Source organism: Hyperolius riggenbachi, chromosome 1 (assembly GCF_040937935.1).
Source record: "Hyperolius riggenbachi isolate aHypRig1 chromosome 1, aHypRig1.pri, whole genome shotgun sequence".
Taxonomy (NCBI): Eukaryota; Metazoa; Chordata; class Amphibia; order Anura; family Hyperoliidae; genus Hyperolius; species Hyperolius riggenbachi.
This window is the reverse complement of record NC_090646.1, coordinates 568702544-568726009: the sequence shown is the minus strand read 5'-3', so window position 1 is coordinate 568726009 and position 23466 is coordinate 568702544. Positions and strand designations below refer to the sequence as shown.

The window sequence follows — 23466 nt, the reverse complement described above, 5'->3', positions numbered from 1 at the left end:
CAATATTTTATTTGGAAATAAAGGTGCATTTTTTTCAGTTTTGCATCCATCACTATTTACAAGATTATAATGTAAAAAATGTTTGTACTATACCCCCTTCACATGCATATTTAAAAAGTTCAGACCCTTAGGTTACTAGTTATGCTTTTTTTTTTTTACTGTAATTTTTTTTTTCCATTAAAAATGTTATTTGGGTAGTTTTTTGGTGTTGGGAAATAAACAGTTATTTTTTAATGTTATGTGTGTAAATGGGCTTGAAAAATGTATGTAGATGTAGTTTTACTATTTGGCCACAAGATGGCCACCTTGATGTTTTTTTTTTTTTTTACCTTGTGCTTCTCGCTTCCCGGAAGCACAAGGGGGCCAGGTAAACTTTTTTTTGCAGAAAGAATGTGGCCTCTGATAAGAGACCGTCGGTTTTTCTGCTGGGGACTTAGATCGGTGAACGGGAACCATGTTCCTGTTCACTGATCTCAGGACTAGCGGGGAATGACAAGGGGGCATAAGGGCACGCGCGCGGGAGTGCGCCAGAGCGCGCCTCTGCAGCAGAGCAATCGTTAAGGAAGGTCTTTAAAAAAAAAAAAGACGTGCTCACTGTGATTGGCTCACAGTGATTACGAGGTCAGGAGCCATTGAAATTAGTTCCTGACCAAGATACGGAGCTTTGCTGTAGCATCACAGTGTGAACGTGAATGACTGGAATGGCGAGAACACACGAACACAGAAGTTGAAATCTACGCCCTGGCATGAGTAGCTGGGTATAAACAGTGCATAGATTTGAACTACCGTCACCTGGAAGAGGTTGTCATAATCTATAGGTATTCCTAAAATGGACTATTCACCTTAGTCTGACCCCAACTTACTCAACTTTCACCAAAATGCTAAACCTAACATGTCTTAACCCAAATCAACCCTGACCAATCTTATTCCCTAAAAATATTGATACTTAGCATGAGGACTGCCAATATTGCTGACTTTAATTATGTTTAATTATGCTGTGGTGAAACTTTCTGCTTTATCCTCTGTGGACCAGATGTGCAGAGTTCTCCTGTCTCGTCGGTAATGTACTTTTCAAAAATGTTATAAAAACACACAATGCTTTTTATCATGAGTTACAGTGGGTTTAGAAAATAAGCACCCCATTCAGAATCTTCAAAGTACATTACTATTTGTCACTACTCATCCCCCACAACTATCACTGTTTATCAGCCACTACTCATCACCCACTACCACATGTCACTGCTAGTCACCCACTACCACATGTCACTGCTAGTCACCCACTTGTACATGTCACTGCTCTTCACCTGTTACTTTTCATTACCCACTACCTGTCAATATTTATCACCTAGGATTTGCAACTATATATTATCCACTACTACTTGTCACTACTCATCACCCACTGATGCCAATCACTTGTCATTGCCCACTTCTTGCTGCTACTTATCACACAGTATTACTGTTATACAGACATCAAACCAACAAACATTGATTCCAGTAATACCTTTAAAGCAGGAGGATTAGCCATACTATTCCAGGGGAAAAAATCACATATATACCGTAAGTAGATAAATACTTGATCTACTTACATAACACATGTATTGTACTGTCCGCATTTTGATTTCAGTGAATTTTATATAGTAAATGAAGAGAATTATGTTCCTGGTGGGAACCATGTCTTTTGCCCACAGTTTGAGGCAAAATACTGATGTCATTTCTTCCCTTAACTTTTTTCTTTTCTCCTTTAATTGCTGAGTCACCTCAGCCTTGCTTGTAAACACAAGTGAGCATAGGATCATGTTTCAGCTAGGAAGCTAGGCAGGGAAATAAAGGGAAGAGGAAGAATATATTATAGATCAGGGGTCCCCAACCACCGGGCCGCGGCCCACTGCCGGTCCGTGGGCAGTTGCCAGCTGGGCCGCGGCGGGTCTGGCCTCTCGCCCCTCCTCCCCCCCGCGGCCGCCGCTCCTGTCACCTTATGAGCTGGCGGCCGCTTCCTGTCACAGATTCCCCGTAGCCGCTCTGCGGAATGCAGCATCTCCTATTACAGCAGCGCTTCCTGCGCAGCTGCTGTAAGGAGGGAAGAAAGCGGGGCAGCGGCTTCCTGTAGCGGCGATCGCCGTTACCATGGAAACCGACGCTGTCTCGCTTCCTTCCCTCCTTACAGCAGCTGCGCAGGAAGCGCTGCTGCAATAGGAGATGCTGCATTCCTCAGAGCGGCTACGGGGAATCTGTGACAGGAAGCGGCCGCCAGCTCATAACAGATAACAGAAGCGGCGGCCGCGGGGGGAGTGGGCTACACTGGGGCACTATATTAGCTATCCTGGGGCACTATACTAGCTATCCTGGGGCACATGGGGCACTATACTAGCTATCCTGGGGCACACTGGGCACTATACTAGCTATCCTGGGGCACATGGGGCACTATACTAGCCATACTGGGGCACTATACTAGCTATCCTGGGGCACTATACTAGCTATACTGGGGCACTATACTAGCTATCCTGGGGCACTATACTAGCTATACTGGGGCACACTGGGCACTATACTAGCTATACTGGGGCACTATACTAGCTATCCTGGGGCACACTGGGCACTATACTAGCTATCCTGGGGCACATGGGGCACTATACTAGCTATCCTGGGGCACTATACTAGCTATACTGGGGCACTATACTAGCTATCCTGGGGCACATGGAGCACTATACTAGCTATACTGGGGCACACTGGGCCCTATACTAGCTATCCTGGGGAACATGGGGCACTATACTAGCTATACTGGGGCACTATACTAGCTATCCTGGGGCACTATACTAGCTATACTGGGGCACTATACTAGCTATACTGGGGCACACTGGGCACTATACTAGCTATACTGGGGCACTATACTAGCTATCCTGGGGCACATGGGGCACTATACTAGCTATACTGGGGCACTATACTAGCTATCCTGGGGCACATGGGGCACTATACTAGCTATACTGGGGCACTATACTAGCTATCCTGGGGCACACTGGGCACTATACTAGCTATCCTGGGGCACATGGGGCACTGTACTAGCTATACTGGGGCACATGGGGCACTATACTAGCTATCCTGGGGCACATGGGGCACTATACTAGCTATACTGGGGCACATGGGGCACTATACTAGCTATCCTGGGGCACATGGGGCACTATACTAGCTATACTGGGGCACATGGGGCACTATACTAGCTATACTGGGGCACTATACTAGCTATCCTGGGGCACATGGGGCACTATACTAGCTATCCTGGGGCACATGGGGCACTATATTAGCTATCTTGGGGCACATGGGGCACTATACTAGCTATACTGGGGCACTATACTAGCTGCACCGGGGTACCTAGACTCCCTGTACTGGGACAACTGTGCTTGCTGTGCCACCGCGAATACCCCCCCCCCACTCCCCCTCCCCCCCTCACTCCCCCTCCCCCCCTTTTTATTTTTACATGACAAGTTTTCTTTAAAACTAATTCATCACAATGTAGTGATAGATTCAGAGAAAATGTACCATTCCCTGAGGTGCACATGGATATGTACTATAGCCACAGGACAGTGCTGTAATTATACTGCTTCTCACAACTAATGTATGGCCCACAAGTCAAACAATGGAGATTTTCAACTCATGCAATTCATGTCTCTTCTTTATTGCTTGAAATTCAGTTGTCAGGAATATGAATTCATTTTTTGCCATTCAAATTTCTTTTCTCAACCAACAGGGAATATTACCATCATCACCCTGCAAGTCACCAGAGAGCAAGGATTTATTGGGGATGTTGGTGTTTACTTACAGTCTACAGCAAACACCTCCCTGCCGCTGCTAAATAGAGCCACAGAAAATGAAGATTACATCATTCGAGAAAAATTCATCATTATCAGAGAGAACAGCACATATGCTCAAGTTAAAGTGACTATCTTGCCAGTAAGTAAATATGTGTACCAAGTATGTTGCCAAGACTGGGCCAGAGCTTACAAGTCAAACTTCCTGGCGAGGTGCATGTTGTTGGAATTACACACATAATTATTTTTTTTAAAAGGAGCACAAGGCATAAATACTGTAAAATGTAATAAGCGTGTAGAAATACAAACAAGGTGTACATTTGCCCCAGAGCAAAATGAATTGTAACTGACAATTCCCCTATGTAGCTGTCTGTTGCTGTAGGTATTGTTTATCTGATGGCTCTGAGCCTCTGAAGCTGAATATTCATCACCCGACAGAGGAAGATGGATCCAGCGACATCTCCCTGACAACGGGTGCTCCGCGATCCATCTTCTGGCCGGCAGGTATGCGTGACGTCATGCGATGTTACATGACGGGCGAGAAAGGGAAGTTAAGCGGTCGCGGTACTTTGCGCGGAGTCACAGGGGATCTTGAAGATCTGCTGTGGCAGTAGTTATCACCGCACATCGCTAAACGCCATTCGCGTGATCACGCTCCTGCACCCAGGTCCCGAGATCGGGGAAACTATCGCGCATTGCTCAAAGTATTGCCGGTCGTCTGCAAAATCGTCAGGAAATTTGCAGCGTGGGTACTGGCCGTTACTGACAGCTAGCCCATCCCATGGGAGATTCTCAAAATGTCCTTTGCTTTTTTTAAAAGCACTCGCCATTTTGAAAATAAAGAAAACCTTGACTATCCCGCAAGGAAATTGACTAATCCAGAAACTGTAAGCAGGAGTTAAAAAATGTACAGAGCTTTTTCACATCTTGAATGTATGTGTATATATTTATTACAATTTTATTGTATGCATATATCTGTATATTCTGGCGTATAAGACTTTTTAACCCTTGAAAATCTTTTGAAAAGTCAGGGGTCATCTTATACGCCGGATGTCATTGATGCCGGGTGATACGCGTATCCTGTTACCGACTCTCAGATCTCGCTGCTAAGGGCTGTAGTGAAGCGTCGCAGGTGTACATGTGTGAGATCTCAGAGGCAGAGGAGGTAAATAGGATACAAGGGTGGGCCAGAAGGGTGAAAGAGGCGTGTTTTATGGGCACAACACAATCTATTCTTCCATACTGCTCTGATAAACAGGGAGACAGGGACAGCTGACCAATCTGCTTAGGAAGAGGGAGAGTTAACCAAGCCACCCAGTCAATCGCTTATATACTATTATATACTGGGTAGCATACAGTACAGCACCAGTATCTGCACCAGTAAATTATTATTATTATTATTTTTATTTGGTGTGCTTTGGAAGAGGGGTAGTCTTATACGGTGAGTATATCCCAAACTCTATAGTTTAACTGGAAAAGTTGGGGGGTTGTCTTATACGCCCAGTCGTCTTATACACCGGAATATACAGTACATATTTTAAGTTTTACATCATAGTGGTCCTTTAAGTATTAAAATATGAAGATCGTAAGAAGTCCCAAGAATTATAATGATTGCTCACCAGTATAAACGTACAATTAAATGAAAAGCTAAAATGCTAACTCTGCTTATATGGTTACAGAAGCAGTCAATAAAATGACATTTAAACACCCCAATAAGGTAATAGTAGTGCTAATAAACAAATGTTGTCAGCAACGGAAATGAAGAGAAAATGGTTAGAAAAATAAGGGGATTTAGTTAGGAATGATAGTAAAACTTAAGTTAGAATCAGGTTCATGATCATATGAAAAAAAGCATAGATTATGCATAAAGATATATGCAGCCAAGTCATTTGTTGTATATCAACAAATTGATCATAGAGGAAAGGGTTATATGGCAATTGTAAGCATATGGGAGACTATACAGTGCAAAATTATTCATATCTTGTAAGTTAAAGGTGTTATTTCACCTGGTTTCAGTGGTTTCAGTTCTTTTATTGGTTGCAGTAAGGTCCTTGTCAAGCCAGTTGTCACAGTGAGTTCCTAGTCTAGTTATTGCTTACAATGAAGTCGTAATACTAGCAATGGTACAGCGAGGTCTTAGGCTAGTTGGTGGTAAAATTGAAATCCCTTTAAAGGGTCACAGTATGGTTCCAGGATGGAACACACTATGAGAGCTGTGTCACGCTAATTTTGCTTACTAAAAAAATCTCAGACAACCTTTAGGAAGCACTGGGAAGCAGGGACAGGGGAAGGAGAGTGCTTGAGACACACAATGGAGCGCATGCTAGAAAACTATGACAAACATTGGGAGGAAGTGGAGTAGATGCGTGAAGGGGCTCTTTTCTCTTGTTAAAACATGTTGTACATATAAGTGTAGAACTCTTCAAATTTAAAAAATGGCAACAAAAAAGTGGGAGATTGTAGCTAGTAAAACAGTCAGTGACTTTTTTTGCAAGCTAAAAAATGGGAAACTGCCAAATTGTAAGAAAAACAATTCATCAGTTTCTGAATATGCCCCAAGATCACATGCTTATTTTTCATATTTTAGGATGAGATCCCCGAGTTAAGTGAAGGTTTTCTAGTAAACATAACTGATGTCCAGTTTGCGAATTCGTCTGTCTCAAGTGGAGTACCAGTGGTGAAAAGGCCTGGAGCGGAAATCTGTGCAATTACCATTCTGGAAAATGATGAACCAAGAGGTGTTTTTCAGTTCAATGTTACTAAGGTAGGAACATGAGGTCCAATGTATGAAGCTAAAGGAAACCTAACATGGCCCGTATGCAATTCACTTTCTCTACAAAGTTTTCTCCTAGGAGATAATTTTTCTTCTCTAGTTCAGAATAACCTTACAGCACTTTGCAATTGAAAAAGTATCAAAAAGTAGGTGAAAAAGTACTGTCAAAATTATTCTTAATTCAAGTATTTGAGGGTTTTTTTTTTGCTTGCTGAAAAAAAAGCTAAAATAAATTAAAAAAAAGCTGAAATGAAGTTCTGAGTTCTTGAACTCAGAACTTCATTTCACCTCTAAAAGATACACAACACCATGATATCCTCGAAAGAAATACATTTCTTTGTTACAGCTGATACAAACCCTGCAATAAATCTGCAGTGTGTCTAATTCCTGCTTTCATGGAAGCAGACATATTGTTTATAGCCTGTGTTTACAAAAGAGGCTCTCTGCCATGGCAGTCATGTGACACAGCTAAAGGATCAAATTACAACTTGTGCTTAAACACAGATAAGGTAACATTATACATGCTAAACTCTCTAAATACATACCGGGCACATTTCTCTAGGTTTCCCTTCTGTCCAGTGCAAGAGTTTAGGTCCACTTTAAAGATATTTATATTGATAATGTGAAATTATCACCTAGGAGGAAACTTTGGAGAGTGAAGTGAATTGAATAAGATCCAATGTCTGCAGTTCTCTCTTATGTCCTGATAACAAGGCAGCCGTCCTACTCTTCTCAGTTTTTAATGAAGGAAATCAAGGACATTTATTTCTGACAGATTATCTAGATTTCCATGATGGGCACATCAGAGAGAAAACAATGTAGTTATGGTACTAGTGGTGGCCTTTAAAGTGGTGAGCCTTGAAGACTAGTTACATTGGCCTTCAGGATTTAGTAACAGTGATTTCATATAAATTATACTAGATTTAAGAAAGAGAGTAGAGGTATGAGTTGTGCCCTCCTGCAAGAAAATCATAAGGCTGTACATGTTCCATGTTTACAATGATGGAGGGGTAGCTTTTTATTTACACATATACTGGATATATATGGCATTAACATTATACGCAATGCTTCTACAGAAAACAATTCACATTAACAACTGTACTTCAGCAGACCTTACAGCCTGATGTTCTACTTTTTTCCTCGGTCAGTTTCTGATGGGAGAAGTCATGCAACCTACCAGCGCAATTTTAGGTTGTACGAGGATACTGGAGCACTTAGAAGAAATCCACACAAACATAGAGATAACATACAGAATCCTTACAAACTGTATCCTGGCTATGGTCTACAGATGGAATTGTGATTACACAGCATCAGCTTCCTGTTTACAATAGGGAATTATGGGAAGGAACATAACAGCACAATCCCCAATGGTGGCAGCTATACTGTATATTCCTGAAAGGTAGCCACATAGGCCCATCTCCATGGTTCCATCAAGATTGGAATTAAAAGGAAAAATGGAGTTTTAACAACCAAATGTTTAATAGATCAGCAGCTTTATGTTTCTTCAGGGTGGTCTTTGTTATAAATAAGTGAAAGGATCACATTTTGTGAAATTATTAGGAAGTGGGCATTACAATACAGTGGCTGATCATGCAGGAATAAAAATTGAAGCAGGTGTTTTCGGTGCACGTTGGGCGCCAAAACCGGGCACCCCATGGCAGTAATGTAATGCTATGCAGGGCGCGTAAGGATTATTCAGGGCTCCGGCGGTTGCTTGGCCACAAATTACTTCTCTCTCCAAGTTGCCGCAACTCGGAGAGGGAATAGTATTTAATGCTGCCGGGGAGTTTTGCGGCAGGTGATAAAGTCATCTCCTGGCACCCAACTTACCAGCGACGTGTACATATGTACGCAAAAAAAATTGCCAAAGGCTGCTCTAAATATAATATTGGCTCTCTAATGTAAACAAGTTAGTTGTGTAATTGAAAGTTTACCATTTTCTCCAACCAGTCATGCGCTGCTACAATATTTTAAATATCTTATGTAAATATATATATATATATATATATATATATATATATATATATATATATATATTTTGCTATAAACTCTCCAGAGGTGGCATCTTCTGTATGGCTTGCATAGTCGTACTGTGATAACTTCCCATAATAAACAGTATGTTATGAATAGTTAGCCATTTGCCCTCCAGTCCTTGGTAAAACTGAGTCCAGACTTTGATGAAATACTAAAAGCTTCCTGTTCCATTCTTTTTGTATTCCAATATAGCTGAGATGTAACACTGTATAATAGCCTAACTGCTTTTGTTATGCTATAAACATGAGGTTATTTCTGTTGCAGATTGTAAATGGAGCTGTGCTGGCTTATGAAGTTCCGCCTCCACAGAATGTACTGAGGCTTCCTGTTGTCAGACAAGCTGGAAAATTTGGCTTTGTTACTGTTTACTGGGAAGCGTTGCCAGTCACTGCGAGTCGTGATGATTTCCAACCTTCTTCAGGGAATATCTCGTTTTCTGATGGACAGGTCTGCAAAACAGGTTTCACTTTTACAGATTTCAGAGGCTCAGTAGGCTGAATGTCTTGTGTAAGCTTTTACTGTAGTCCAATAAGGAAGGTCCATTAGGCATTCACACACAAAGAAGGAAACTGTGATTGATGTATCAACCTTGTATGAAATCACTTTACATATGCTTTCAGAGGCTGCAGCAAAATAACTTACCCAAAGCCAGATTTCTTGTATTCTTTCTTGAGGAATCCTTGTAGGTTTCGGCTTTCATACAGGTTCTGATAAAAATACCGTATTTTTACGGTATATAAGACACTCCGGACTATAAGAAGCACCTAGGTGTAGAGGCCAATAACCAGGGGAAAAAATAAACTAAACCTGGTGCGTCCGTGGTCCAGGAGCTTCTTGTAGATGTGCTCCCCCAAGTCTCCTCCACCCTTCCCGTGTGCTCCTCCGATCCTCCTGAATAGATGAAAGCAGGGGCAGCATGTCTCGCCTAATCCATCGGAGACCTCTCCTCTCTCACTGTTCCCCTAGTGCCGACTTCTGCTGATCGCGTCATCACACGTGACCAGCACTAGGGAAGCAGTGAGGGAGAGGAGAGGTCTCTGATTGCTGCGGGCTCCGATGGATCGGAGGTTCATATCGGCAGGAGTTCGTAAGTTGGGTACTCCCTGTATTTGCCATATAAGACGCAGTGACTTTTTCTCCCGAATTTGGGTGGAGAAAAAGTGCGTCTTATATTTAAAAAAATACTGTTAATGAGCCCCCTATGCCAATCAAAATTTAATAAAAACAGAAACGCTAAGCTTTACCCCATTCTGCTAAAAAAAGTGTTTGAATGTCATCTATATCACAGCAAGAACAATTTCTGTCTACCTCCTGTTCTGTTAATGTCACCCACTGGGACTAACAGTAATAAAAGGCAATCTCAACAGGATATTAAACAGTCATAAAACCTGACAGTTTTCTAAGGCAATTATGCAAGGAAATTATATTCTGATGCTATGCTGACATTGTTGTGCAGTAGAATCAGTCTGTTAAACATGAGGCATGCTGGGGGGTAACGGGCAGTGTGCACATTTACAATTGCAATGAAGCATACTTCTAATTAACTGTATGCTTCACTATATGCGTTGTATGGTGCATGTAACGTATAATGGGACTTCTCCCTGAGGATTTTGCACACAAAGCAACCAGTGGCGTAGCTAAGGAGCTGTGGGCCCCCATGCAAGTTTTACAATGGGCCCCCCAAGCACTCTATACATAACAATTGATCCGGCGCACAAAAACCTGCCAATGGCAACTACAGTGCTGAGGTGCAAGAAGGGGATGGGGAACATTTTCTTAATGATTACCACTATTCAAAGTATCTATAGAAGTGATTATTATCAGAATCAGAATCAGAATCTCTTTATTTATGAGCACAGGACCAATAGAGAGCTAATACTGTAGTTGAGGTAGGGCCCTTCGGGGCCCCTCTGGCCCAAGGGCCCCGATGCGGTCGCAACCTCTGCAACCCCTATTGCTACGCCCCTGAAAGCAACACCCCAATGTGAACCTAATCATTGGAAAGTAATCATTGGAAGTTAGAATGTGTTATAAGTGCATTGTCCACTAGAGGTCAGTAAAAGTAAAGCTTTGCAAAGCATCACTGAGAACTTTATCTGGCCTCTGTCTCAAGGAACACATGGGGCATTTTGACAAATTTCACCCTGATATTCTGACCTTAATGTGTTGGTCATAAAGTGTTCAATTAATATGAAAATGTATTAGTCCATCCTTTTCGTGCAATTAACGCTTTACTTTCACTCCAGGCGCTAGGTATAATAGAAATTGCTATACTGGATGATACAATAGTGGAATATTCAGAGACATTCAATGTTTCCCTGAAACAAGCGACAAATGGTGCAAAGCTTGGAAAGGAAGTCACTGTTGTGGTCAACATTCCGCCCAATGATTCTCCTCTGGGACTGTTTGGCTTTGAGATAAGTCGGGTGAGCATGTCATAGTTCTATAATCCTATAAAATAAAACCCCATGTGTCCCTAAGTCATCCTCCTGTCCCTGTGTCTGTGTGTTTTGGCTACTGCGCATGTGTAGCCATTGGGACAGGAGGAGGACGGGACCAGGTGGGCGGGCAGCCGTTGGTGCACACGGCAGGGAGCGTGGGCGGGTGCGCGCGCGGCATGGAACTCGGCTGTGCTCCTTGGGGTCGCGCCACAGCCCTAGTGCCCGTTAATTAACGAGCGGGCTAAATAGCTAGTGCTATATAACAATCTGCCCATCCCTGTGTCCTCCTGTGTCAGTGCTAGCTGGCAGGAGTGCATGGGGAGTCGCGGGGGTGTTTGAGGGTCGCTGTTGAGGACAGCATGCACCATGGGCGTGCAAGCACATGGGGGTCGCAGCTGTGCTCAACACGTGCCAGGTCCTTGCGCCAATTTGGGACCAGACTGCTGTATCACCTTTAAGACCTGAGCCCTCCAGCTGGAATGGAGAGAGGGAGTTGATGGCACAGTGATTGAAATCTATGCCTTGGGAAGAATAACAGGACACAGAGTATAGATTTTAATCACCGCCATCTGGAATCCGTTAAAGGGAACCCGAAGTGAGCGTTATATGGAAGCTGCCATATTTATTTCATTTCAAGCAATACCATTTGCCTGCCTGTCCTGTTGATCCTCTGCCTCTAATACCTTTAGCCAAAGACCCAGAACAAGCATGCAGCAGATCAGGTGTTTCTGGCATTAAAGTCAGAACGAACAAGATTAGCTTCATTCTTGTTTCTGGTGTAATTCATACACTACTGCTGCCAAATAGCTTATCAGGGCTACCAGGCAACTGGTATTGTTTAAAAGGAAATAAATATGGCGCGCCTCCATATCTTACCTCGGGTTCACTTTAAACAGACTTCCTGACTAGTACACAACAAACAATCACTGTATAAATACACCTGCTCCATTCTATGGAGGGGGTAGGAGGAGAAGTGGGAGGGACCCCAATACTGTGATAGTTGTAGGCTCAAGGTGGCCACACTCCATACAATTTTTTAAATATTTGTTCAATTCAAGGATTGCAATACATTTTTCTGATTGCAACATTTCAAAAATATGACCAATGTACCACACACAGACGCTCAATTTTTCCCCACTTATGATAAAAATGATTGGAAACTCTGAGAAAATTGCTTGGGTGTATATACTAATAAATTGACAATCTAATACTCACGATACAATCTTTAGAAAAATTGAAAAAACATTTCCAGCATTCCAGATCGATAAAAATCAAAAAAAGATGGGAAAACTGATCTTTTAGTCGAATGAAAAAAAAAAGCTTTCGATTTGTTTTGGGAGATCTGATCATATTTATCGAATTGCCATAAAATTGGATCATTTTATTGTATCGTGTGTGGCCACCTTCACTTTAGCAATTTCATGCTACCGGGTTTTACCAGTGCACGCTAAATCAGAATAGATGATTACATCATGTATTACTGCTGTTATTTATTGATGTGACATTGCAGAGTTCTTTCGCTTAAATGGAGCATTTGGGCCTACATTCAGGGGTATTGCTGTCTGAGAGTTCTGGGATTTTGCCTGTAGCTACTGTTGCTGTGGTGTGATGTGAGCTGTGTAGTGAGGATCATTGGAACATTTTTTGGCTGAAATGTTATGTAAGCTCAGTGGGGCACAAATTTAAGATGCGAAAATCTGAGATGATGTTTTGGAGCAGTCTAGACCATAATGCTTGTGTACACTTCAGTGTTGCCAACCTCAGAAATACATTTTTCCTGACAAAGCACAAAAAAATTACTGACAGAACACTTTTTTTACTGACATCTACTATTATTGAAATTGAATAAAAGATATCACACATGCACCCTACGTGCAATACACCGGCAACCACGTACTCAAATGAGGAAGAAGAGTGCAGTGGCGGACACCGGACAGGTGAAGTATTAATGCACGGCATCTGGGGGGGGGGGGGGGGGGGGGACTTTGATATATTTACATTTAGGGGATGCAACTGGGGGTTTCCATCACATTTTTTCTCGATCATCGCAACCCTTACCACTGCACACTTGATTGAGCATGCCAACCTGAGATTTTCCAGCATGTTCGATTGTTACATGTGATCGATACATGCAACCAATTTCGGCCCGAAATTAGTTTGATTGTCAACTAGGCATGCTCTTGGTGGCACCGATTTTTATAATATCAATAATAATTGTCTTATCTGATGGTTGATCGGCCGCCAAGACTACAGATGTATGGCCACCTTTAGCTAGAGCATCATACATTCTAGAGTGATACGTAAACTGATAAGCAGTAAGTGCTGTGATCTTCTGGGAAAGAGAGAGGATTTTTTTACCGACACCACAAATTTTTTCATGGACTTTACTGACAGCCCAGATTTGTTGACTTTTTTACTGACAGTCAGTAAATTTACTGACGGTTGGCGACACTGGTACACTTAGATAAGATCAGATGGCCATCTGGTAAATGCCAGACAGAAGATCCCTAGCAGTTCTCTTCATCTGAAAGAAAAGTTGAGTCACTTCATGAACTATCAGTGATATATTATTATTATTATTAATAATTGTATTTATAAAGCGCCAACATATTACGCAGCGCTGTTCTGTTCTGTGCCCTAGTAGCTAACTGTTTGGCCTCTAAAAGTCTGAGATGGTGAATGCAGAACATGGGGCAACAACAATATCATTGTGACATTACAACATAAAAAAATGTAATTACAATTAAAATGGGCATTACAATGTTAAACAAAGGTACACAAAGTAGTCATTTACACCAGTAAACAATGGTGCTCATTTTTCAAGATGAGGATATACGTAAGGAATGGGGGGCACATTTGGAGAGTGTATGTCCAAGGGAGGGGATTGGAGCTGTGAAGATGGTGGGTAAGCCATGGTTAACAGATGGGTCCTTAAAGCCTCCTTGTAAGAGTTGAAGGGGGGGGCAGGTTTGATGGGGTAGGGGAGTGCCATAGGAGAATTGTGAGTAAGCAAGTGTTGCGAGGGTGGACATCAGTAGAGTGTTTGGGGAACAGAGAGGGCGGATAGGGAGTATTTGTACATACATACACTACACAATACATACATAGACATATGACTATGGTAGGGATTAAGTTGTGAGCCCCTCTGAGGGACAGTTAGTGACATGACTATGTACTCTGTACAGCGATGCGAAAGGTGTAGGCGCTATATAAATACTAAATAATAATAGATGAGATCCCGGATGTACCAAGGGGAGTTATAAAGACATTTCACTCAAATCTGAGCTTGTAGTCGCATGGCTAGATACCTGAGTCATGTTCCTCTGTTTCTAAATCCTGGATGGCTTAATGGCCATTGTAATGGCCCCTGCCCGTTGACACCACACCTGAGAATGGTCATTTTTGTGTCCTTAAAGTGAAAACAATCTAGGGCCCCCAATACTGCAATCAAGTGCAGTATTGATTGCAGTAATCAAGTCATACTAAACCACTATGCTATCCTGTAAATTCATTTTGTTAGTGCGGTGATTAGCGTGACTATTAAAATGAGATTTAGAAAATGGTACTTAAAATGTTTGTTTTTATTTCTCTTAAAGTGAACCAATAGTCAAAATCCCCCTATTGCTCCTAGATCAGCAAAACTATTACTAAACTAAGTTCTGAGAACAAACAATTTTTAACTGTTTATTTTTAATGCATAAAAGGGTTAATAAGTTTATTCCTTTTCTTCTTGGTACCTATTAATGATCTGCACTGAACCACAGTGCAGACTGTGAAGAGAGGCAGGCAGGGGTGCAGTCAATGAGTAGTTGAGGAACAGACTTTTATATTGTAAGTTATGTCTGACTGTAATTCCGCTTTATATGCCATTTCATTTTCCTTCCCTCTTAGGTATTGATTTCTGAGCCTCAGAGAATAGGCGACCCAGCTGGTGAAGTGATACTGACAGTTGTGCGGAGTGGAGGGGGGCGCGGCGCAGTGAGCATTATCTGGATTGTGGAGGAAGCCGCACAGAATGACCTGAGCCCACTGAATGGCACTCTTGTCTTTAATGAGGTAGATAAAATGGAAAGACTTTGGAACTATTATACAATGTAATGGATACATTTGATATGGGATTCTTAATGCACTGTACATTTGAAGAACGAATCCAGTCAGATGAACAGAAAAGGCCCTTTTTTAATAGAAACCATTTTTCATTGTACTGATTGTTGCAGGAGGTGATTATATCAGGTCATTATGTGATTGTTGTTCTGATGGAATGGCTTATGTAACACATTTTGCATTCATACGTTATATAAAGTGCAGTTTTATGCTCAGTGTTTCTCTATGGCTTGTACCAGCAGTAGTTATATAACTTGTCACATTGTGAAGGCCGGCTGCTGACCAGGAGGGACACAGACTCAGTCATCTATTTCCTGCCACTTTCTGCTGAACATGTACAGCTGTCACAAAACGTCCATGAACCATTCATCACAATTAGAAAAAAAAGGTTTGATTTATAGCAGTACTAAAGCAAAGGAAACAGTCCAGCCTATAGCAAAGTCACAGTGGCCACAATGTAAAAAAGAACCTGAAGCAAGGGGTATCTGGAGGCTGTCATATTTATTTCCTTTTAAACAAATCCGGTTGCCTAGCATCCGACTGATCTCTTAGGCTGCAGTAGTGTTTGAATCACACACACAACAGAGAAATCAAACAACTCTGGGTGACCCAAACCCCTAGAAAAGAATAGGGGACTAAAAGAGCCCTCTTGTCAGATTTTTGTCAGGAATATCTGATCTGCTTGCTTGTTCAGGGTCTATGGATAAAAGTAATAGAGGCAGAGGATCAGCAGGACAGCCATGGAACTGGTATTGTTTAAAAGGAAATAAATATGGCAGCCCCCATATCCCTCTCACTTCAGGTTTCCTGTAAAGGGAGCTAGAGAGGAATACAGAGACTGCCATTCTAATTCACCTGTAAACAGCATCCCACCCCCTCTTCTAGGGTCCACCTCCAGTGCTCTCCTCCCCCTCCATGCAAAAGAACAGCAGAACAGCAGTGGCAGCGTAAAGGCATTAACGTCCAACCACCATTGTGATGTGCCATGCAGCCACCAGGTCTCCCCTGTGACATGCCCTCCGTAGCTGCCACTCGTCTACTTCCTGTTTCTGCTGCAGGAAGTAGACGAGCTCTAGAGGGCAGATCAGGGGAGACCCGGCGGATGGAGGTAAGTACCTTTACGCTGCTGCAATTCTTCTGCACGGAGGGGGAGGAGAGCATTGGAGGGGGACCATGGAAGAGAGAGTGAGGAGAGAAATTGTGCCCCCTTTCAGTTGCCCCCTCTCGGCCCTTCCTCTGGCATGTGCTGTGCGATCATTCCAAATTCGGGGGGGGGGGGGGGGGGGGGGCGCGTATCCTGCCACAGGCGGCAAATAGTCTAGAACTGGCCCTGAATGTTGATACAGTTTTATAGATATTATCACCCGAAGTGTTCAGCAATGTTTGAATGTTCTTATCGCTTGTTTTGATACAGCAGAACAGAGGAAGTAGGTACTGTACATTGAGAGACAATGGGCCTGATCTGCTTAGTATCTCCTTTCTGAAGATGGCTGTAGAACTTGAGAGATACTGCAACGTGACCTGAATTTATTAAAATTGTTTACAATTAAAGTAGTTATTCTAGCTCCCTCACCCCTGGAAGTTGAAGGGGAGGTAAGGCTACACCTGAGCTGTTTTACTGTATCCAAATCACTGTCTCCCACTATGCTTACTTGTGAGGGGCGTGTCCTGTGGCCCCCTCCATTCCTTGTTGCCTTCCTATGTGCTCCATATTCATGCACATGATGGCATCATCATGTGCGTAATGCTGGGGCTCAGTCAAGGGTGCAAGGCTGTTCTGCCACTTATGCACCAATCAGGCGGTGGAGGGCAATGGAGTAGGGGGTGAAGGCAGCCTGTCAATCCAGAGGAAAGGGCAACAGTGGACAGCGGTGTGGTGGTGACAGACAGGTACTTCCACAGAAGTAATTAAGTATTAACTGTACTGTAAATGTCTCTATCTTATTTGTATTTCAGACTGAAACCAGAAAATCATTTAAACTGAACGCCATTCAAGATGGGCTTCTTGAGGGAGAGGAATCATTCACCGTTCAGTTGGTGTCACCAACCTATTCTGTCATTTCCCCTGTAGATGGTAAATATCTTATAACAGCATAGTGAGATTTCAGATATTCCTTATGTTTGTGTGATTTTTAGTTTGTCAGTCATAAGGGATGACTCATTTGTAGAAGAACCAGACTGACTTTCAGGAGAGCAACACTGGTCCCTCAAATGGTTCCAGTCAAAAGAAAGCCTTTTTAAATATGCATTTGCACTGGATGTTTCTGTTGAGATAGCTGTACAGCTACTGACAGAGATGCCATCCTTTTTACTGTATGTTTTGCACATGCTTATCCATGCCACAGGTGTCAGACTCCAGTCCTCGGGGGCCATATCCATACAAGTGTTTAGAATGGACTTAGAAATGTGTTCTACAACACAAACCAGACCTATCAATTAATTTAAGCTGTGCTAAAAATGTGTGAGGACCTCGCCCCTTGTGGACTGGAGTTCAACATCCCTGATCTATGCAATAGCTGGCCTATATAACATCTGCCTGATTTTTAACCACTTAAGTAGCAGCGGTGTCTGCCCCCTTAAGGACCAGAGACCACTGGTACAATAACGACGGAATACCGACAAACCGCCGCATATACCCGCTGTCACCTCCGCACTCCAGGATCCTCAGGAGTCAGGACACCCACTCTGCCGTCTCTATGACGGCAGAGTCAGGTGAGCCGGTCAGGAGCCGCTTTCATTGGCTCCTGACCATGTCTATCAATGTAAGCCTATGGGAGTTGCTTACATTGATAGACACAGCCAGGAGCCAATGAAATTGGCTCCTGACCGGCTCAAATGGCTCTGCTGTCATAGAGACAGGCAGAGCAAGTGAGCTGCGACGGGACATGCCGGGGATTCAGCGGCGAGATTGGCGGGAGCGCCGAAAACGGCGGATGCGCGCTGCGGCAGTGATTGAAATCTACGCCCTTCCAGCCAGGTAGCCACCAAAACAGGGTGTAGATTTCAATAACCTTGGTCCTTAAGTATATACATATATATATATATATATATATATATATATAAAAAAATATATATATATTTATATATATATAAAAATATATATATATATTTATATATATATATATATATATATATATATATATATATATATATATATATATATATATATATATATATATATAAACATATATATATATATATATATATATATATATATATATAGGGAAGAGTCTGTGTGCATGGATAGGGAACTGGCTAATGGACAGTAAACAAAGAGTTGTGGTCTGTGGATTACACTCAAAATGGGTGGCTGTTAGCAGTGGGGTCCCACAGGGGTGAGTACTGGGCCCAGTGCTCTTCAATTTATTTATCAATGATCTAGTAGAAATCAATGTTGCTATTTTTGCAGATGATACAAAATTGTGCAAAATCACCATCTCTCAGGAAGATAGTGACATATTGCAACAGGATTTGGATAGGATTGCTATATGGGCACATAAAAGGCAGATGAAAATTAATGTTGAAAAATGTAAAGTCATGCATTTTGGTCGTACCAATGGTCTAGCACCATACAAAATAAACGGGATACAGATGGGGACATCAAACTTGGAGAAGGGCTTAGGAGTACTCATCGACAACAAGTTAAATAATCATATTCGATGCCAAGCTGCTGCAGCTAAAGCTAATAACATTTTGGGTTGCATTAAAAGGGAAATAAATACTCGAGATGCTAGCATAATATTGCCCGTTTAACTCTCTAGTAAATACTTTAACTTAAGCTGTTTGGGATGATGCTGGGTTTTTTTTTGTACAGCACCTTCTGAGGAAGCCCGTTTTAGGGTGAAATATGTTCATATTAGGGTCTTAATATTGTGTACTGCACTATGCACGGTTGCTGATGTTATCCTTCCACCAATCATCCTGATTTTGGGATTTAGCTATGTGAGGTAGCACTCTGGGCACTTCCCTGACCGTCAAACATTGACATACTATTGGTCAGAGGTCGTTTTTTAGCTCATATACCTCCTCATGCTAACCCAGTGTGCTAGTACCTGCCACCTGTGGGATAGCTACATTCCACTTCTATTATAGGGTGGGGGGAATCAGCAAAGACCCCCACAGAGATGCACCTTGGGCAGTAATAATTTTACTTTATCTGGTTAAGCACACTTCACAGACCCCATACTCTTTGGTCAATCACATTTGGGGTATATTTGACCTCTTATCGTTACCTATAGGGTTTGTCTTTTTTAGACTTTGTGTTTGTATATATTTTCCCTGGTACCATTGCATTCGGTCAGTGTTTGTAACTCTCTAGTAAGGCCCACATCTGGAATATGGAATTCAGTTCTGGGCACCACATTACAGAAAAGATATTGCAGTTTTAGAGCAGGTGCAGAGACGAGCAACAAAATTGATACGAGGGATGGAAGGTCTCACTTAGCAAGAAAGGTTAGATAAACTGGGTTTATTTAGTCTGAAGAAAAGACGCCTCAGAGGGGATCTAATTAACATGTATAAATACATCAGAGGGCAATATAAAAGCTTGGCGGATTAGCTTTTTGTCCCTAGGCCTGCTCAAAGGACTAGAGGACATGATCTGCGCATGGAGAAAAAACGTTTTAGCCATTTATTTAGGAAAGGGGAAAGGGTTCTTTACAGTAAGAGTGATAAAGATGGGAAATGCATTGCCACAGGAAGTTGTTATGGCAAATTATCTTTGTAACTATATGTATATATGTATATATATATATATATATATTTATATATATATATATATAAATATATATATATATAAATATATATTTATGTATATGTTACGGCCAGAACCCGAAGTTTGGCCACTTCTAGTTCTGGCCGGCCACTTCGGGTTCTGGCCGGCCAATTCGCGAAGTGCCCGCTGCGCTGCGGCCAATGTTAGAAATGGATCGTTTACTCTGATATGAATGTATCTTCTGGCCGCAGCGCAGCGGCCAAACGTATTAATTTGTTGCAATTAAGCCAGCGGCAATGTAACGATTCAAGCCGCCGGCTTTTTCATCTGCCTCTCTCTCTCCTCTCCCACCCCCCCCCCCCCCCCTCTCTCTCTCTCTCTCTCTCTCTCTCTTTCTTATGGGCAGCCGGGGGCGGGGACACGCGTGTCCCTCCGGAGTCGTTCGTCGCGGCAGGGAAGCCTGCCGTTCTTGCAGAGCGGGTGCTGGCAGAAGCAATGTCTGCAGCCTCCCCGCTCTGCTGCCCCTGCTGCGACGAACGACTCTGGGGGACTCGCGTGTCCCCCCCCCCCCCGCCGGCTGGCCATAAGAGGAGAGAGAGAGAGAGAGGCAGATGAAAAAGCCGGCGGCTTGAATCGTTACATTGCCGCTGGCTTAATTGCAAACAAATTAATACGTTTGGCCGCTGCGCTGCGGCCAGAAGATACATTCATATCAGAGTAAACCATCCGTTTGTAACATTGGCCGCAGCGCAGCGGGCACTTTCGCGAATTGGCCGGCCAGAACCCGAAGTGGCCGGCCAGAACTAGAAGTGGCCAAACTTCGGGTTCTGGCCGTAATATATACATATATATATATTATATATATATATATATATATACACATATATATATACACATATATATATATATATATATATATATATATATATATGTATATATATACACACATATATATAGGAGGTTGAATAAAAATACAAATAGCAATGTGATAAATATTACAGAATGGATGAGTTGTAAATATATATGAATGAAATATATATGCAACAAACAGGAATTCCGCACTTGTCCAAACTGGTTACTTTATTCAGGACGTATCCAACATCGAATAAGGTGAGATGTTTCGGGCCTCAGTCCTTAATCATAACTCACCATGATTAAGGGCTGAGGCCCGAAACATGTCAGCTTATTTGATGTTGGATACGTCCTGAATAAAGTAACCAGTTTGGACAAGTGCGGAATTCCTCTGTTTGTCATCAGTATTGTATGGAATCCAGTTCCAAGTTCCTGCACTGCCATTTATCCGGGGTGAGCGGTATTTTACCATTGTATAGAAATATATTTGCATTGTGAATTACATGAATATTAAGCAGTAGAGGGGAGATGCAAGTGAAATGCAAACAGAGATAATAAATGAAGTCAATTTTTTATTGTACGATTATATCAAAGGCCCAGTATGTTACAAGTGAGATCTCAAGATGCGAGACATGGAGTGTTAAGCCAGAAATGCCATTTTTCGAATTTGGCTGGACAACCTTTGTGAGAATATATTATCTTTTCCATAATCAAAAATTAATCTGGGAGATCCAATCAGTTAAAGTAGGAGAAGCCACATCTTCCATTGTTGACGTAGTAGTTTTTTTAGCTTGGAAATAGGGCTCTAGAAATTACAGGTTTTATACATGGGTCATCAGTAATAGATGAATCTGTAACACCAAGGAGGACAGTTAATTCATCTATTAGTAGATAAACAAAAAAAGTACGTTCTACAGTCTAATATCGTCCAATATTAGTTCAACATCTGAAAAGTTTGGGGCTTCTCCAAAGCATATGACTTAAGTTACCATTGTCTCTATGACATCTAGAACAATTAGACTCTCCTCTTAGAACCATTAAAAAAAAGCCTCTTTGGGGTGTAATCAGGGCCGGATTTCTGGCTAGGCCACCTAGGCCATGGCCTAGGGCGACAGAAAAATCAACCTTGTGTAGGGCGGCTGATGGGCAGGAGGCATTTGTATACAGCAAACAAGATTACAGACCGTGCTAAATATTATGCCGATTCAGTCCTGACTCCTCCACACTGCAGATGGAAGCAGCAGCCAGCAAGAGGCAGTCAGACCTGGTCCTTCCCGAGCCGCCCTGCATAAGTTTACAGATAGCAGCGGCGGCTGCAGTAAGGGAGGCAGGCATGTGTGACTAACACACTGACAGGGATGAAAGCACACGTGGTTGGCAGCGGCAGGGGGAAGAAGGAACTCTGAGGTGGCGAGGCAGGGAAGCTGCTAAGAGACATCGTTAGGATGCAGAGGTGCATTGGAAGCCCATGGACCAGTCCAAATGCACAGAGGCACACAACAGAGTGGGGCCTCCCTCTTCTGGATTACTTCAAGGACGCAAGCAGTCAGTAAGGATAGCACACACAGACGTGCAGGGCAGCATCCATGCATCTCCAATTTTGATCCAGACTGGCTGGTGTTTTGGCTGGTGATTTGTTGGCTTCACCTCCCCGCCCCCTGAAGCTTCACGTGGAGGAGACCGGAGCGTCAGGCTTATCTTCTCCACATCTCCTGCTTCTGCAAATGGAACTAACTGTGTGCATGTGGGTGAGTGTATGGTATTAGCAGTCTGCCTGTTCTAGAATGGTGTGGGGGGATGTGAGGGAATTGCCAGGGACTCGGGGCAGAGGTCTGTCTGTTTTTAACATGTTCCTGGTTGTTGAGTTGTTTTATCTCTTCCTCAGATATTATGTTCAGGTATAACAAGCATGCAGACCAGGCTTTCTTACCCCCATCTGCTTTCACTGGCTGCATGCTTGCTGCAGTTGTGTGACTATGTACCCAGGCTAAAGAATTGCACTAGAAACAACTGATCTTTTTAAAAAGTAATGAATATGACAGATTCTACACTCCTTTCAGTTTAGGTTTCCTTTAAGGCATGTTTAATGGAGGGGGGATGGGGGGTTCTGGCTGAAGGGGGGTCTGTGGGGAAGAAGGGATAGGCTGCAGCGAAAGGCTCACTTTAAATGAACACGGATTTGGGCTGGTTCAGATTTACTTCCCTGAGGCTTCTTCCAGGCCCCCAGTCTATCAGGTCCCTAACTTGCTGTAATTCGGACCTCCTCCAGAGTACCACTGGCCCTTCCAAAACATCTGATAGTCACCCAGTGTCGAATGCTACTGCACATGCGTGAGCCCATCTGGGTGCCTCCTCCATCACCCCCATAGCCAGGAGCATTTGCAAACCGCTCCTGGCCATAAGGCATGATCGAGTAGGTGTGCAGACAGGCCCGTACATGTGCAGTAGCTGGATCTTTTGGATGTGAAAGCGGCACCATGGAGAGAATCAGAAGTAAAGCAAGGGATCTGATAGACTGCTGGGAGCTGGATCTGATCTTCCCAGGGCACTTCCCCCTCCCCAGGTATTCCTTTATAAGTAGGGCTGTGGTGGAAATAGGCCATGCAGTGGTACTGCACTAGGGCCCCATGACGCTCTGTGTGTGTGTGTGTAGGGAGGTGTTTGGCTGCAGCAAAGGGCAACATTTAAAGTAAGATGTCTATAGCCTCCTTCCCAGTGACATGGCTGACTCATCACATATAAATGGAC

At 42.9% G+C, this 23466-nt stretch overlaps 1 protein-coding gene across 1 annotated transcript in view; it reads left to right on the top strand.

The window, feature by feature from the left end:
• Window positions 1-23466, top strand: part of ADGRV1 (adhesion G protein-coupled receptor V1) — a 629361-nt gene that overhangs the window by 253343 nt on the left and 352552 nt on the right. Inside the window, exons 56-61 of the mRNA XM_068247792.1 lie at window positions 3740-3942; window positions 6388-6564; window positions 8872-9054; window positions 10854-11033; window positions 14940-15104; window positions 17109-17226. Coding sequence (XP_068103893.1) covers window positions 3740-3942; window positions 6388-6564; window positions 8872-9054; window positions 10854-11033; window positions 14940-15104; window positions 17109-17226 — 1026 coding nt within the window. The remainder of the gene's footprint in view (window positions 1-3739; window positions 3943-6387; window positions 6565-8871; window positions 9055-10853; window positions 11034-14939; window positions 15105-17108; window positions 17227-23466) is intronic.